Source organism: Barbatula barbatula, assembly GCF_947034865.1.
Source record: "Barbatula barbatula genome assembly, chromosome: 25".
Lineage (NCBI taxonomy): Eukaryota > Metazoa > Chordata > Actinopteri > Cypriniformes > Nemacheilidae > Barbatula > Barbatula barbatula.
In genome coordinates, this window is record NC_136788.1 from 4,350,184 (window position 1) to 4,366,646 (window position 16,463).

Genomic DNA, 16,463 nt, shown 5'->3' on the forward strand with positions numbered 1-16,463 from the left:
CCCATACTGTCAAAGAGCTTCCGATTTGTTTTAACATGGAGTGGGAACTTAGTATTTCATTGATAAATTCTTCGACCCGGTCTACTTAATATTTTAGCTTAAAACATCACACACATCAGCATTGATCGATAGTAATCCCAGATCAGCCCATATCGAAGTCGCACCCTGTTCTTTACGAATAGAAATGTTGCCCAAACTTACATTTGGCAGCCGCTTTAATCCAAAACTACTTGCGTTGTACTGTACATCTGTCTCGGACTATGTGCATGCAATCCCCGGTACCGAATCCATGACCTTGGCGTTGCTAGCGCCATGCTCTCACCACTGAGCTATTTACTTTTAAAAACGAATGGCTGAGAAGCAGTTTGTGTATATTAAATGAGATTGCGCTGTGAAATATTGTTTTTGCTTTAAGAATACCCCTCATATAATGAAAACTCCACTCAAACCTACCAAAATTATTTTATATGACTAAATTTGACACTGGCATGCTGTGAGATCATGCGTGAAGTTAAAACCGAAAATGTTCCCTTATGTTGTTGCAAAATAAATGCCTGTACGATATGATATGCGAAAATTTAGAAGTTAGTTTGGCAAAAGGTGGGTCCAAGCTGGTTGATAGTGTTAAAGGTAATATCACTTGACAATTGTCTTAGTCTACAATATGTCTTACTCACTGCTCCACTGAATCTGCTAACAAAGTAGTTTTGTTATTTAAAAGGACGCATTTTCACTACAAAAAAACTGACTTAAATTCTGGACCTTTGACAGTGAGGGGTGGATCATTTGAACCACCCGAACCCCCCCTGGCTACGGGCCTGATCTATACAGGTTTGGCGAAGACATTTATTTAGGTATGGAACAACTTGGGGGTGAGAAAAATTAGAACAGAATTTTCATTTTGGCGCGGTGTGCCTTTAACCCTCTGTACAGAGGGATATTTTGGGGTATTTGTTACAGAGAAACCCTCTGAAGAATTATCAGTGTCTGCATGAGTCCACAATATAAGCTCACTGAAGTAAAGATGAACAAGAACAGAAAACGAAAGTTTGATCTATAGGGGCCAGTCCAGTTTAGCTTCAGTGTTAAAATAAACAATGTTGTTTTGGGAATGCTTTTACGACTGACACCATTCAGTAAAGTACCTGTCATCTTTTAGTTATGTCTCTTTCTTGTAATATTTGTTTTAGGCTTTGTATTCTTGGTGAGACATAAAAAAAGAGTCGGAGTTGTCACAGTGATAGAGATGATCAATGTGTTTAGGACTTTGATGACATAATAGAACCACTAACAATCATGGGCTGAAACTGGTGTATTTTAAACGATTTAAAGGGATAGTTCGCCCACAAACAAATGTAATTTACTCACCTTCGAGTTGTTTCAAACATGTTTAAATGTATTTGTTCTGATAAACACAGAGAAAGATATTTGGAAGAATATCAGTAACCAAACAGATAATTTGCCATTGTATTGAAAATTAATACAAACATGAGTCAATGTGAGATCTGTTTGGTTGCTAAAATTCTTCACAATATCTTCCTTCGCGTTTAACAGATCAAATCATTTTCTACAGGTATGGGTGAGTAAACAATGACAGAATTTTCCTTTTTGGGGGAAGTATCCCTTTAATCTGGTTGTGTTTGGTTTACTCACAGCATGGTTAGTTATGAATGCAATCTAACCTAAATGTTAAGACGAGTTTATATATTAGATATGTTTAGCTATTCCTAAAAATATTACATATTCATCAGTAAGAGAAGTAAAAGAAGGTGGTGATGCAGTAGAAAAAATAATTTGAGTTTAAATAATGCATTCATTATTTCACACTTATTGTGGCTTAAATGTCGGTGCATTATGTTCTCATAAGTATTTAAATACTGTAAGAAATATTAGTTATGATTAGTTTGAAACAACATATAACACCACTGACTTTCATTATATGAACGCAAAACCATTGAGACATTTCTCAAAATATCTCTGTTTGTGTTTCCATGGAGAAAAACATCATCTACAGGTTGGGAGAATAAATGACGACAGCATATTTACGTTTGGCAGAACTTCACGTTATCACTTCAATAAGGAATTGTCACGTGTTTACATTTAATCCCATTTAACAAAACTTTTAAAAATAAAAACATCTAAATGAAAGTTAAGTTAGCAGCACGGTACATTGAATCCAAATAAACTGTCATAATGTAATCCTTTCCTGCTGATGGTTATATATGACACTGATATACAGTATCAGCACATGACCCGCTCTATTCCGTCTCCCAGTAACAGCATCCAGTCAGACTCTCTCGACACGGAACCTGAGGAACAAATCTGTCTGGATGAGACCACTGACATTTATGTACACACGTGATCTTTCTGTTCTCCTCTGACAGTCTAACATTAAAAACAACCATCACTAATTCAATCTGTGTGTGTGTAGATTTACATTTGTGCTGCACACACAGAAACATGTCACATTCTGCTCATCTAACACACAATGAATGTGTGTATCATCTGGATGTCAGTATTAGTGTTTCATGTGTCTTGAGTGTGTGAAGTGTGTAGTTTGGATCATTGAGAAATCAGACAAAGCACCTCGGTGTGTGTAGCTCACAGTTGTGGGTCTTGAGAGCATCAGAGATCAGCTTCACTCCCGAATCCTTCAGTTGATTGTGACTCAGGTCCAGTTCTCTGTCTTCATCTCTACAATCATCAAACTCTCAAACTTTCACAACACACACCAGTCACATCACAGTTCTGTAGACTGGCTGCAGGATAAACACAAACAATACATTTAAATAAAAACATATTTTTTTACTGCTGTAATAGACAAGAAATATGCACATAAATAATGTGAAAAGTAACAGTAAAGCTCTCGGATCTGATGTGTCTCACATTAATCACAACTAATATATTGCTTAATACATTAAGTTCTGATCCTCTGATCTGTTTAGACTGATGGCAAGCCTATTTTGCTGTGAATGTAAAGTGATCCAAGACAACCACCATTTCAAGATTTACCTTTTGAAAAGTATTGCGTATAAAGAAAACGATATAATTTGAAATTATTGTCATTTGTATTTTATTGTGTGTATATATTGTAATTAAAGTATGGTAAAGACTGAAAAAATGTACCAATAATAGCTTTAAAAATATATTATTTAGTCCTTAAAATCTATCTGTGAAAGAGAAAAAAATACTTCAGTCCTGTAGCCACACCCGTATATTTGGTGCCACCTGTTGTTGGGGGATTCAAAAGTCAACACCCCATTTTTCAGAAGTCCAATCACAACAATATGAAAATATAACAGCACTGCAGTAAAATCACATACACACACACACACACACACACACACACACACACACAACCCTAATACACTTATTTGGACACCTCTCTTGCTGTGGCTGCACCAACACCTTCTTACTAGTCACATATTAACGTTGCTTAGTGTTGCTTTTTTAAACGTGCTTAGTTTCTGTTGATTTAACCCTCCTACCCTAAAATCTGATTTCATATTTTTCACACAGCAATTTAAACCTCCAGAAGGTGTTTTTTTTTCAGGTAATTGACTATCTTTGTTGAGTCCTTAAAGGGGTGGTGCAACAGTGTGTCATGCATTCTGACTTCTTTACTTCTTCATGCTTAACATGGTCAACTTGTCAAAAAACAAGTTGGACGTATGCCGTAGTATTTATGTGCTCGATACACTCCCCCAGTGTTCTTACAGGTTTTGGAAAGTTTTTTACAAACATGAAAAATCATTGCGCAACAACTTTTTCCATTTTCCCGGAAAAGCATGCGCACGAGTCACTTTCACTTGTGTGCACGAGAGAGAGAGAGAGAGAGAGAGAGAGCACTATGTTCACGAAGTTCAGCTGTGTTGTTTGTTCGTTGCATTTGGGTGACGAATGTTATATTAACGGTGGATATAACGCTGGGTTTGGAGATCGTTTGAAACTGATAGATGGCTCCATGGCGGTCCCAGCGCTAAAAGATTCTGGACATGAACCGCATGCGGTGAGTGAAACTGTGTTTTCGTGGCAATGTGCGCGCACATGCTTTAGCCAAAATGAGCAACCCAATGTAGGCTTGCAAGTCAGTCATATTAAAGTCTTTCCAACTGTCCCCATACACCCTCCTTCCCTCTAAGATTGTCATTTCAAGTATATATATTTAAATTGATGGTGTATTGAAAAGCTCAAATGCTTATGTTATATCTTAGACATGGCTGATAGCATATCTGGTGGGCCCTGGAACCATTTCAATGACATTAGCAGCACTTATTCTACCATGTCGTTCAATTGGGGAGCAGCACCATAATAATTTTTGTGTAATTTTTGTAATGTGTCTACAGGTGGTTGAGCGACGACAGGGGTCCAACAATAGGAGTCTCATTTTCATCTGAGGAGGATGTCTCAAAATCAGGGACCTCATCAACATTATCGTCTGTCTCTGACACGTTCTCCTCTATTTCACTTTCACTGTCAAATAACTGTAACAAAATCTAATTGACAAATAACCTTTGCTTGGAGGCCATTTCAATTGAGAGTATAAAGAGAGATCCCACAGAGCACAAGGAGAAATGGTTTAGAAGGTTTCCCTGTAGACCACAAGAATGATGTCTTTCCCTCCCATATGGCACAGGGAATATGAAAGTTCTCGCAACTTGTTTGGTTGCGACTCTCTGGTTCACGGGGACTTTAATAGTGACGCAAAAACAGCACAGTTTTAAAATGTGTTAAAATGTGATGAAAAAATAAAGACTTACAGAGCTCTTGTGCACTTAATGGCAGCTGGTATCAGTCTTCTTATACCCTCCTGTGTTGTGTTGTATTTTCTCAAATCAAACTCATCCCTCACCTCCTCTGACATCTGAAGCATGTGGGCTTTTACTGAACAGTGAGCAGCAGAGAGTTTCTCCTTTGAGTGTTTGTCTGATCTCACAAGCTCCTCAATCTCTCTGTACAGAGTCTGATCAATCACTTCAATCAGACAGAGAAACAGATTGATGGATCTTTCAGCTGAGAGATCATCACTGCTACAATCAGCAGCACGCACATCTGTACCCTTGATTTGATCTATTTTGATTTCAACTACTTCAGCAGTGAAACATCATTGCATGCGACGATCCCAAGCACCATCGCGTTTTTCGATTTCCATTCGCAAGTTATTGCACTCAAACTAGAATTAGACATATTACACTTTAAATATAGGTGATGCAGTGTGGTTTTGTAATGTTTCAAGTTGCATTTTGGTGCATAAATTCCACCATGAGGTGGAAAAACACTACCATGAGGTGGATAAAGTGTCTCTGAAATTAAAGAGATGGGAAAGCAATGTTTACCCACCACTTCAACCTTCATCATAATGAAAAATATCTTGGCTGGATGTGGGCCTTATCTCGCATTAAAACATACAACAAGTTTTAGTCCACACAAACTGAACATTTTTCAGGGTGCCACCGGAAGTGCCACTTGCTATCTGCTGCGATTTGCGCTTGCTCTTACTATTCAATTAGCAAGCTTTTCAAAAATCCGAAGCATTGTTTTTTAATCATCACGTCACCTAATTACGTTTGTTTGGAAGCACCTTAGCCCTGAAAGGTTTTTTAGGTTTTCTTACAAATGCAAAATGGATAGGGAAGGTGGACGTCTTTGCATATATACCAAGCATCCATGCTTCCCGTTGCTCTACTCAACTGCAAGGAAGTGAGTATTGCATGAGACTTGCTGCCTTGGGCTATATGCACATTTTATTTATGGACAGAAAGAAAAATAATTTGTTGATCGCCGATATAAGTGCTAGAATGCCACCGAATTATGACACACAACCTTTTACTGACACCACGAAGAAGGCTTATTAGTATTTACTTAAAAAGAAGGTTGTGCAGAAGTCATTACTTATTAAATTATATTTTAAGAAAAAATGATGTATACAGATGAAAAGGAATGTAACATTGTTAACTCCTTAACCAGACCCCAGATGTCTCAGACCCAGTCTGATCAGCAGATCCAGAACCCCGACCCAGCAGATCCAAACCTCGACCCAGCCTGACCAGCAGATCCCGACCCCGACCCAGCCTGACAAGCAGATCCAGACCCAGCCTGACAAGCAGATCCAATCCCAGCTTGACCGCCAGATCCAGACTCCAACCCAGCCTGACCGGCAGTTCCAGACCCAGCCTGAAGCTCAACAGATTGATGATGGTGTCATTCTCAACCTCTACTTTTTGCCCTCTCCAGCCCATCCCCAGACTCATCCTGAAGCTCAACAGCTCCAGGTCCAGCCACAGCCTCAGCAAATTCAGCTGCTGACTGCCAAACCAACCCCCCCCCAAAATAAGAAAGGGTAAAGTAAACTTTCCTGCAGCCAATCTCTTATGCAGAATTAATTACGGTTTAAATAAATACCTAAAAGGCACACAAAAGCTTCCAAACACTTCCCAGAACCTTATTGGCACTGCTAGACGGTTCCAGTTGGTGTTTGATGACATTATAGTCAGCAATGCCATGCTGTAAATGTGTTTTTTATTTATGTTTTGTTTCCTGTCCTTCACCCAGAAAAAGGGGTTAAGTGAACTTTCTTAATTTATCATTTATTTATGTATTTATTTTGTAATTAGGCAAATACTGCTGTCCTCAGATGAATTGGTTCTCTTTGATTGAGATCATTTTGATACAACAGTTAGGTCCAGTCAAATTATCTATTATATTCTGATTGGTCAAGAGATGTTCAGTGATGCTGAAGATGCCTGTTCGATTTCCTCACTCTGACTGTTTAGACTGGTGTTATATATCACTGAATATCACACATAACAGCATTGAATTTATGCGGTTATGTGGTTATCCAACCAACCTCTTTCTAAATTGTGCTATATATTGTGCTATAAATATTTTACAATGTCCAGTGTGATATACATACACTAGTTCCGTGATTAATGTTGATTCCAGATTCTGTGAAACCCTGTTTAGTACAATATGTATGTTCATATAAATACACAAGGCCTTAGATCAAATACAATTCTTCTCTCTTTATCATTTGTTTGTCAACAAAACCGTTTTGCCTTTGTCATTTCAGGGTACCCAAAAATGCAGCAAGCAAAAGTCTTGTGCTGCTTCATTGTGGTTGTTGGGTGAGTTCCTCTGTTGTGTTAGTCTACTGTAGTCTTAGTCCAGTCCAGTCGTGTCTTGTCATGTTATTATTTTCTATAGCTGAGAGACTCGTGCGGGACATACAAGCCAGGATGGGACAGGGAGTCTCTCAGCTGGCTTCCCCTGGTTTGGGGTCCGGAGGCTCGGGCTGTGGGTTTTCCGGGGCCCTGGGAAGACTGGTGGGTGCCAGGCTTCCCGGATACGCAATGTGCACCCCCTCAAAAAACATTTGGGTTGACCCCTGGGGTTCCTTGGGCTCTGGAGGCACTGGAGAGAGCTCTGGGACGGGTACGGAGGCCTGGTGAGGCTCGGGATCCGGTACTGAGGCCTGTTGAGGCTCGGGAAAGGCCGGCTCTGGAGGCTCGGACGCAGGCACGAAGATTTGCTTCAACTGACTTTCGTTTTGATTTTCACTTTTAAAAAATAGGATGATGGTATTGTAATCAATCCACCCACCTGTCTTCAAGACTATACATTCTAAATCAGCTTGGCTTGATATGTTCAGAGTCAGCATGTATCTCATCCTTGTCATCAGGATCAAAATGTACTGTAGTTTGAACACTTCTCATAGCTGGGGTGATTTACCAACATATAAAACCATGCAAATCATTTGGTTTAATATCAGCCTGAAATTGTAATCTAGCTAGTTTTTTCCACAGTATCCACCTTTTTCTTGACGTCTCCATGGAGGGCCATTACCGCGGTTGACTTCCTGTTTGATGTTCCGCACTTCTGTTTAATATTTTTTACTATGTTAGATGACATTTCTGTTAATGGTTAATAATAAAGTTTCTCTTAGCATTTTTGTAGTAAAAGGCTGTCACAGAGGCCACAGAAAGCTCAGAAAACCTTACGAACGAATGTTACCACGTTACACAACAAGAGCTTTACGTAAATAACATTTAACGCTCGGTCATAGCTCTGACAACTGCATTCTGCACCTCTCAAACATCACAACACATTGTTTAATTTATTTAAATTATTGTTATTGCATAGTACATCACTATTAACACATGAAGCATACATGCAGGGCTAAGTGACATTATTATCATTTATTATAATATCAAATGAAGTTTAAGTTTAATATTACAGCGCTGTATTCAAACATACATATTCACATTGGATGACGCAGGAAATACACAATATTTAAATGTATGTTGTATGCTATGTATGTATTTAAGCGTTTGTTTGGCCACTTTAGAATCGTAGCTCTGTAAATAAAGGCACGTTTAACAACAAGCAGCTGTATCGCTACATCACATACCAGAATTCAAAGACATACCAAAGAATTCATCCAATGTTAACGCTGCGTCACTGTATGCTTCAGTGTTTTTATAAATGTTAAGCTCTTCTACACTCTCATACATGAGAGATATCAATATGTGACCTGCCGCTTGCTAGAATGTAATGTCCTCATCCCCCAGTAGATGTCGCTGTCCAACTTCTTATAGTGAGAAACAAGGTTGTTTTTACGGTCTTGACCGTGCGGCCCCAAATGAAAAAATGTCCAGGTAAGATGATCACTCACAAAGCTGATGAGGATGGTCATTGGCTTGAAGTTGTTTTGAATGTATATGGTTATAATAAAAAAATACAGAATAATGCTCTTTTGACAATAGTATGAAAGGTTATAAATGAACTGAAAGCTAATTATTATACAGAGCAGATTTCAGACACCAGAGGATGATTTAGATCGACAGCCATCTAAATTTAACAGTTCTCATGTCAACAGTAGCCTATTTTTAACATTTTTGTGTATCCATTTTTTAATAGATATTTGGAGAACTCAATCCCCTTGCCAGACATTATTCATTGTCTAAACCTAATCCCCTTTCAAGATCTAGGATTGATTATTGGCTCTGTTCTGACATTATCTCAAGTTATGTGAGAAAATTTGATATATGATATTGTGTGATTAAGATATATATCTCTAGAACCGCTTGGGAAGTCTTTTAAAAGGATATTGGAAATTGTATGCAGATTTATTAAATCAGAAGTATGTTTGTATGCAGGTTAAAAGACTAATAGGTGAAATTACACTAGACAAATATCTAACGGTATTAAATGGGAATATTTACATGAACTAAAAAATTTACAATAACGTTTAGCAAACAGTTGATAAAAGGAAACGTGAAAAAGAAATGTAGTTAATACAAGAGATTAACGATCGTTGTGGTAAAATTAATCTGTCAGAAGAGGAAAAAGAAAAACTTGGTATACTTCAGTCCACCTTAGATACATTTTATTAAAAAGGTAAAAGGAACCATGTGAGATCTAAGTGGCTACATGGCTAGAAGAGGGTGAGAGGAGCACTGCATATTTGATAGTTTAATCGTGAATGGAGTGGAGCATTCAAAGCAGGATTCAATTTTTATGTAGTTGTTATGATTTCTTTGATATTGTATAAGACAAAATTCAGAATTCTGACGATTGATAGTATATTTAAAGAAACTTGTGATGCAGATTGGACTATTCAAGAACTTGAAAGGGCTATTAAACATGGTAGATGAGGCAAATCACCCAGCCCTGTTAGAATAATTGGAAAAAATTGGGATGATCTAAAAGATCTTTTGTTTGATGCCTTACAAAATTGTTTACACGATAATGAACTATTACCAACCATGAAGCAAGTGCTTATCATTTAGCTTCCAAAACCAGGTAAAGATAAAAGGTTGTTAGATAACCTTACGCTCCATTACTCTCCTCAATACAGATTATGAATACTCACTAATGCATTAGCTTCTAGATTAAAATTTGGAAAAGATCAAATCATTAGTGATTCACAATCAGGTTTTCTAAAACATAAGTCAATTCATAACAATTTCAGATGCCTTTCAGATATGATTGAGTTTAATCATTTTATAAAGAATGGAGGGTTTTTTATTTTATTTCTTAAAATTTTTATAAGGCATTTGACATGGTAGAACATTCTTTCATTTTGCAAACACTTACATATTTTGGTTTTGGTCCATAATGTACAAATGTGATTAGTATGTTATATAGATATATTAATAGTTCAGTTGCTCTTTCTCAAGGCACTTGCACAAGATTAAATGTGAAAAGGGGTATTAGACAAGGATGTAGCTCACCTTTGTTATTTTTTATGGTGGCTGAAATGGTGTCAATTTTGCTTACAATAGGTAATAAATCAGGTAGTAATGTTGGGAAATTATTTTATTGTCAGTCAGTTTGCTGATGACACTACTCTTTTTTTTAAATAAACAGCTAATACCCCTTGCATTTCAGTATATTAAGATTTTCTCGGATGCTTCAGGTCTTAAATTTGACAAAGTGTGAGCTAATGGCCATCCATGATCAGCCAGACTAATCTATTTATGAAATTAATAAGAAATAAAAATTCCCATTCAAATGATTAATTTAATAAAATAACATTTAAAACACTCAGTAAGAACTCCAAAAATATGTGACCTTATGATTAAAGATTTTAAATTTGCAGACCAAAAAAAAAATGTTCTAACAAATTATTAGGAAAGTGCTTCCCAGGTCAGTTAAACGCCACATACCAGCCAATCAGAAATGAGAATTTGTTGTATCCTGGTAAATAACGCGTTCTGTTTACAGCTTTTTGATTTTTAGCATTTTGATTTTACAAAAGCTGTTGTAAATCACTTTTTGTTCTGTGTTCAGAAAAAAATTACTTTAAAAAGAAATAGGCGATATCCTATATTATATTATAAATTGTAGTAATAGTATATTATTAACAGTTTTCTATTGTTTTGCTGTCATAAATGCCCAATTATACATAAACATTGTCATTCATTGTTTTCGTGGTGATTTTAAATTCCAAAACCATTTTTAGATAACTATTATTAGCAATGTATTATAGTGATAAAAGCATGTCTTTAAATGATGGACCGCCTGTCTATAAGGACTTTTATTGTTTATTTGTTTAAACTAAAAACTGTTGTCACTAAAGACGTTTCTCACTACGGCAGGTTCACAAATGAAGAATGATGTAGGATAAGAGAACCTGTGTTAAAGGCTCTGCAGTTCCAGTGTTTGCATCAAGAGAAATGTTCTTGTTGACCAGACAGCTAGGGCTTTTACTGTATGATTACTTTTATGTTGCCCGAGTTGATTGTGAATTGTTCTGACAGTAAACACTAGTGGGGTTTCACTGGATTACAGTTAAGGAGCCGTATAAACTAAAATGTGTTTATGCGCTTTGGCTACGGAAATGGCATTTTGGGTGACTGAAACATAAACTTCAAGGTGTACATTGTTTTTTATTTAAAGATTTACAGCAATTTGATAAAACACTTGATTAAAATATCTTTCGTTTACTATCCATATGATATTACCTATCAAACTTGTTCATTGAAACTCCACGCCGATGCACCGTACTCAAATACCGCCAAACAAAGACATATAGATATCTTTTTTAAACCAAAAACATATTCAGTTATACAATACTGGAACATCTATTCATTTGGTTGGTGGTCTTATTTTCTGATGTTTGATTGATTGCATAAATATGTGGCCCCCTGGGATCCATCATGGAGCCCCCAGTATGACAACCACTGACCTATGATACCACCAGGCCCGATCCACGGGGGGAGCCAGGGTGGGCTTTCCCCACCTTATAAGAAGCTTTGACCACCCAGTCTCCACCCAGAGCCATTGAGAAAGATACATCACGATCTGTGCACCACCGTTGCTGTGAAAATACTGTTCCATTGCAGTGAACGGAGTTGCCGTGCGTCCACCCTGTGTCCACACCACATAACAGCCAATCCACTTAATTAATGCCATATTCAAGTGAGGTCCAGATATTATTCTGTTTTCCCTTTTTTGGGGTACAAGTCTTAGCTCATTCACTTCGCTACCTTTGAGGTTTACGGACGCGCTGAATTATAAAGCAAATATAATGGCAGTTAATATTTAGACGAGCAGAGAACTGCGTTGCTGTTGCTGGTAAATGAGCTGTTACATTACATGCTCAAACTGCCTGAATAGCGTCATGTAAACCAGGACTCTCACGTCCCCATGAGACTCAAAACATTTATTTTTCTCGTCTGACTTTATGCAATTAACGACGAGGGAAATGAAATGTGAAGAAGAACGAAACGGGTTCGTTACAGCATTACGATGGCACCGGGATCGGACGCGTCAAATATGTATTCCCGTATTCATAGCACTGAGAATCACAACCAATCACAGACAGCGCATGAACGTATAATGACCAATCAGAAGTTTATATGAGTCACCGGCGTAGAAGAGTTTTGTCGCGTAGCGAGATATATCCAGCTGCAAACCTGTCAGCACCACCAGCAAAGTTGATCTTTTTACTTCGCTTTCTGTTTATTTCCTGTTTAAATAAACGTTTCTTTTTTATGCTGCTAAGAGACAATGTGAAGATTTATTAATGCAAAAACTGCAATATAATCACTCATAAACAGTTTGTCTGACTAACCTATAAGAATATACAAAAACGATGTTAATGGATAATCATACTTACAATTTCTATACCAAAATCAAATTGATCTGTTGTAGGGTAAAAAAATAATACAAATGTATCATTGTTTTTAAATATATACAAAATAATGTAAAAATAAAAAGTTATATGTAGACACAAGAATAATTCAAAAAGCTAAATGGTTAATATGCTTTGTAAGAAAATCAGCATATAATTTTTAATTGAACGGTGACTAAACAAACATCTCCACCTCTTTTTGTATTCTTTACAGAAATGTTATATTTCAGAACAAAAATTTACATCTGATGAGTAAATGTGATAACCTGTTGCCCACTCACATAAAAAATACATTATTCAGTACATACAATAAGATGTGATAACCATTTGTGAAGAAAAATGTGTCTGCGTGCACATCCAGTATACATTAATGTTGCTTTAGATGGCACAATGCACATTTAATCTGCCTTTAAGCTGTTGTGTATTCCAACAAGTGACACACAAACACACACACACACACACACACACACTGTGTGATTTCATTCTTCATCATATCTGCTGCATACAGATGAAGTTGCGTCTCTCAGTTTCAGGACGGCTGATCCAGCGCCGATCTCCTCCAGACTGAACCGCTCCAGATCTCATCACAGTTTCACAGTTCTTCACTTCTGTTTCATTCCCTTCAGCCCACTTCTCATAACACACAATCTCTCCATTCACCCAGAACCAAATGTCCAGTGTGCAGGAGTGACGTAACCCTAGCCAGACCTCAGCAGTAGACGCATGTTGAACCACTGCCTTCAGCCTTTTCTGAATCTCATCTGAATCAACTGAAACCAGATCAACGTGATTCTGTCTGCAGTGTATCAGAGCTTCAGTCCAACTCAGATTCTGTTTGATCAATATCAGCTTATCTGCACACAGAACAAACCACCATCTGATACTGAGCATCAAAACAGCCAGAACAAACATACAGGAACATGCTGTAGATGAACTGAGACCAATCTAACAGTGAAACTGTTCATTAAAGACTTTTATTACTCACCTTCATGACAAACAAAGGTAAGAGAATGATGGCAGCCCAAATCATTCCATAGTCCTTCTTGTCCATTTGTTTCTTCCAGTATGACCTCCGTACAAAATGAAAAATTACCTCCAGCATTGGGTTCACCAGACTTCCAGTATGTGAAGGCGAAGTCACTTTTATCTGACCACTCCCACGAGTGGCTGAACAGACCAATCAAGAAAGAAGTCTCAGTGTTATTAATGACCGCAGGAGCTGCGGGAATGTCGCACGTGATGGGAGCTAATTGCGTCTTCGGGATTCCGGATATAAAAGGGCTGTTACTCTGTAATGGCGCTCTCGGTCTCTCGGTTTCTCCCTTCCATTGCTCTCGGGCGTTTCTCCCAGCGCCGCCTTGGATTAGTTATTGTTTTGGTTCTATTCTGTTTGGAAATTTGATAAGGTTGTCTTTGTTGTAAATTAGCAGTAACGGGTAAGGGTTTTCTTTGTTTAGTTCACATTTTTATTCATTTAGTATGGAGCGAGGTAAGCAGTTGCCCGGAAGACTCACATGTTTAATACTTTATTCAGGAGGTAGGTAATATCTTTTTCCCAGAGAACAGGTGTAGTTAGGGAATCTGTTTTTTTTAGTTCCCTACCCGTGAACTGTTATTCTTTTGTTTATTAATTCGTTAGACAAACCTTTTGAATTGTTATATTTGTCTGTGTTGAATGTCACGTTCGTTAATTAAAACTGGAGGTGATTTTGAACTCAATAAGGAGTGGTGTTTCTCATATGTTCGGCCTATTTCCTTTCTTTATTTACTAGTTTTGGTTGAACTAGCCAAACTGGTTATGGGCCGTAACACAATTTCCTTCGTCATTTCTTTCATTTTTCCAGTTTGTATAGTTCGCAGGGCCACCCAAAGACCACTTCCATTTACAAACACTTGTATTTTTCAGTCCAATCCAGACATTCTTATTTTAATTCACAGTCTTCATCAGCTTGTTCATGTCGTTCATGTTGTTGACTGTGGCCAGATCTGTGTACGTCTCTCTGCAGTATCTCCGAGCTTCAGTCCAGTTCATCGTCGTGTTTATATAGTAATACTGTCGCTGAATGCATTCACATAATGAGCCAAGAGCTATGAAAGACAGTGTTTGATTCTTTATTAAACAGAGTCAACACCAATAACTATATAATACTATATAATGTAACTATCTAATAATTATTATACAACTTTAAACCAGTAACACACTCACCAATGAGAAGAAATCTGAAATATAGAGTTTCGACCATTTCTAAGGGTCAAATACATACAAATCTCAGAATATACAGTATAAATGTTTTTAATTTGAAAATGAATTGTATAGCTTATTACATGACTCTCTAGAATGCTTGATTCTGATTAGTCAGTTATGCTCTTCCAGTCTCATTTATTCCCTGTAAATACCCACAGATAACAAACACTTTCAGACAGAATTCTGAAGGTCATCTTGACTGAAAGTACTGCAATATTTCACTCTCTCTCTTTTCTAATGCCAACACAAACAAAACATATCTTACAAAACACACCTTTAATAATCTTTAGCTCACAGCACAACTTTATAACGTGCAGGCATGCAGAGAATGGATGTAAAAGATTATCTTACATGTATTTCCTTTAGGATGATTCAAGGCTCCTCTGCTTTACGTTTTTTTTAACTCACCCAAATAAACACAGTTCAGAAAGAAAATCTACTTTACGTTGTACTGTATAAATCTTTTTATATTATATCAAGGCTTGTTTAGTGTCTGTCTTTTGTCATATTTTATAACTCTTCATAGCATTTTAAACAACACTGAAGTTAAATGTCAATGTTTCCATCACTCAGTGTATCTCTCCATTTTCTTTTTAAGAATGATTTACTAAGAATTTAATTTATGCTGACATTCATTTACAAGCCTGAAAGAGTGTGATAAAGTGTTATTTTATTATAAGTTGTTCTTACCTTTGATCTTGTGTGTTTCTCTCCTGAATCTGCTGTTTCTCTGTCTGTGTTTTCATGTGTCATGATGCTATCTGCTCTTCAGCACCTCACGTCATGTGTTCATTTCTTTAGAAAGTTATTTTCACATTTAATTTCCCTATGATTTGTGTAATGTCAACAAACATTACTGTTGTGTATTATTACTGTGATGATGTCACTGAAAGATGGCAATGAGGATATGTCAGTCCGTGCCTTATTTGCCTATGATGTGGAACCCAGAATGGAAATATTTTATTTTTGTTATTTCAATGCTGTATTATACAGTTATATTGCTATTATTATTAGCATCTCCTATTATTACCCTAACCCTCCTACTGAAAGGTCACGTCGTGATGTATTGATTTTCTATCATGTCTTCACTAAGCTTGACATTTCATTTCTTTGCAACATATTAATTCCTATCTGGAATTACGTTTATTCATTTGGCAGACACTTTTATCCAAAGCAACTTAGAAGTAGTTTTTTTTCACAGTGGCACATTACTTACCAATCAGGGGTAAGGTGCCTTGCTCAAGGGCCCTTCAGTCATGAACTGCTGGCACTGAGATTTGGACTCCTTTAACCTTGACACAAGCTCAATGCCTTTTTATTAAACATTGAAAAATGAAACAGATACAAAATGACACACCTTATGAGTAAAGATTTCAGTATTCAGTATCCCAGTTTCAGAATATGACTAGTAAATTAATTTTCTATAAAGACAATTGTGTCTGTATAACAGAAAACATTTTATCAAAACAAGACAACTTTTTTAGATTAGATTCAAGATTAGATTAAACTTTATTGTCATTACACATATACAAGTACAGTGTAACGAAATGTAGTTTAGGTCTAACCAGAAGTGCAATTAGC

The 16,463-nt window shown here is 37.0% G+C and overlaps 1 protein-coding gene across 1 annotated transcript; it reads right to left on the bottom strand.

Moving 5' to 3' along the window:
• Nucleotides 1–12,505: 12,505 nt before the first annotated feature.
• Nucleotides 12,506–15,629, bottom strand: LOC306890514 (C-type lectin 1-like). The gene is made up of 3 exons (XM_079450306.1): nucleotides 15,573–15,629; nucleotides 13,623–13,804; nucleotides 12,506–13,491 (listed from the first exon to the last, which is right to left on the bottom strand). The coding sequence occupies exons 1-3, from the start codon at nucleotides 15,626–15,628 to the stop codon at nucleotides 13,127–13,129; spliced, it is 603 nt and encodes a 200-aa protein (XP_079306432.1). The 5' UTR covers nucleotide 15,629; the 3' UTR covers nucleotides 12,506–13,126.
• Between the last annotated feature and the right edge of the window lie 834 nt (nucleotides 15,630–16,463).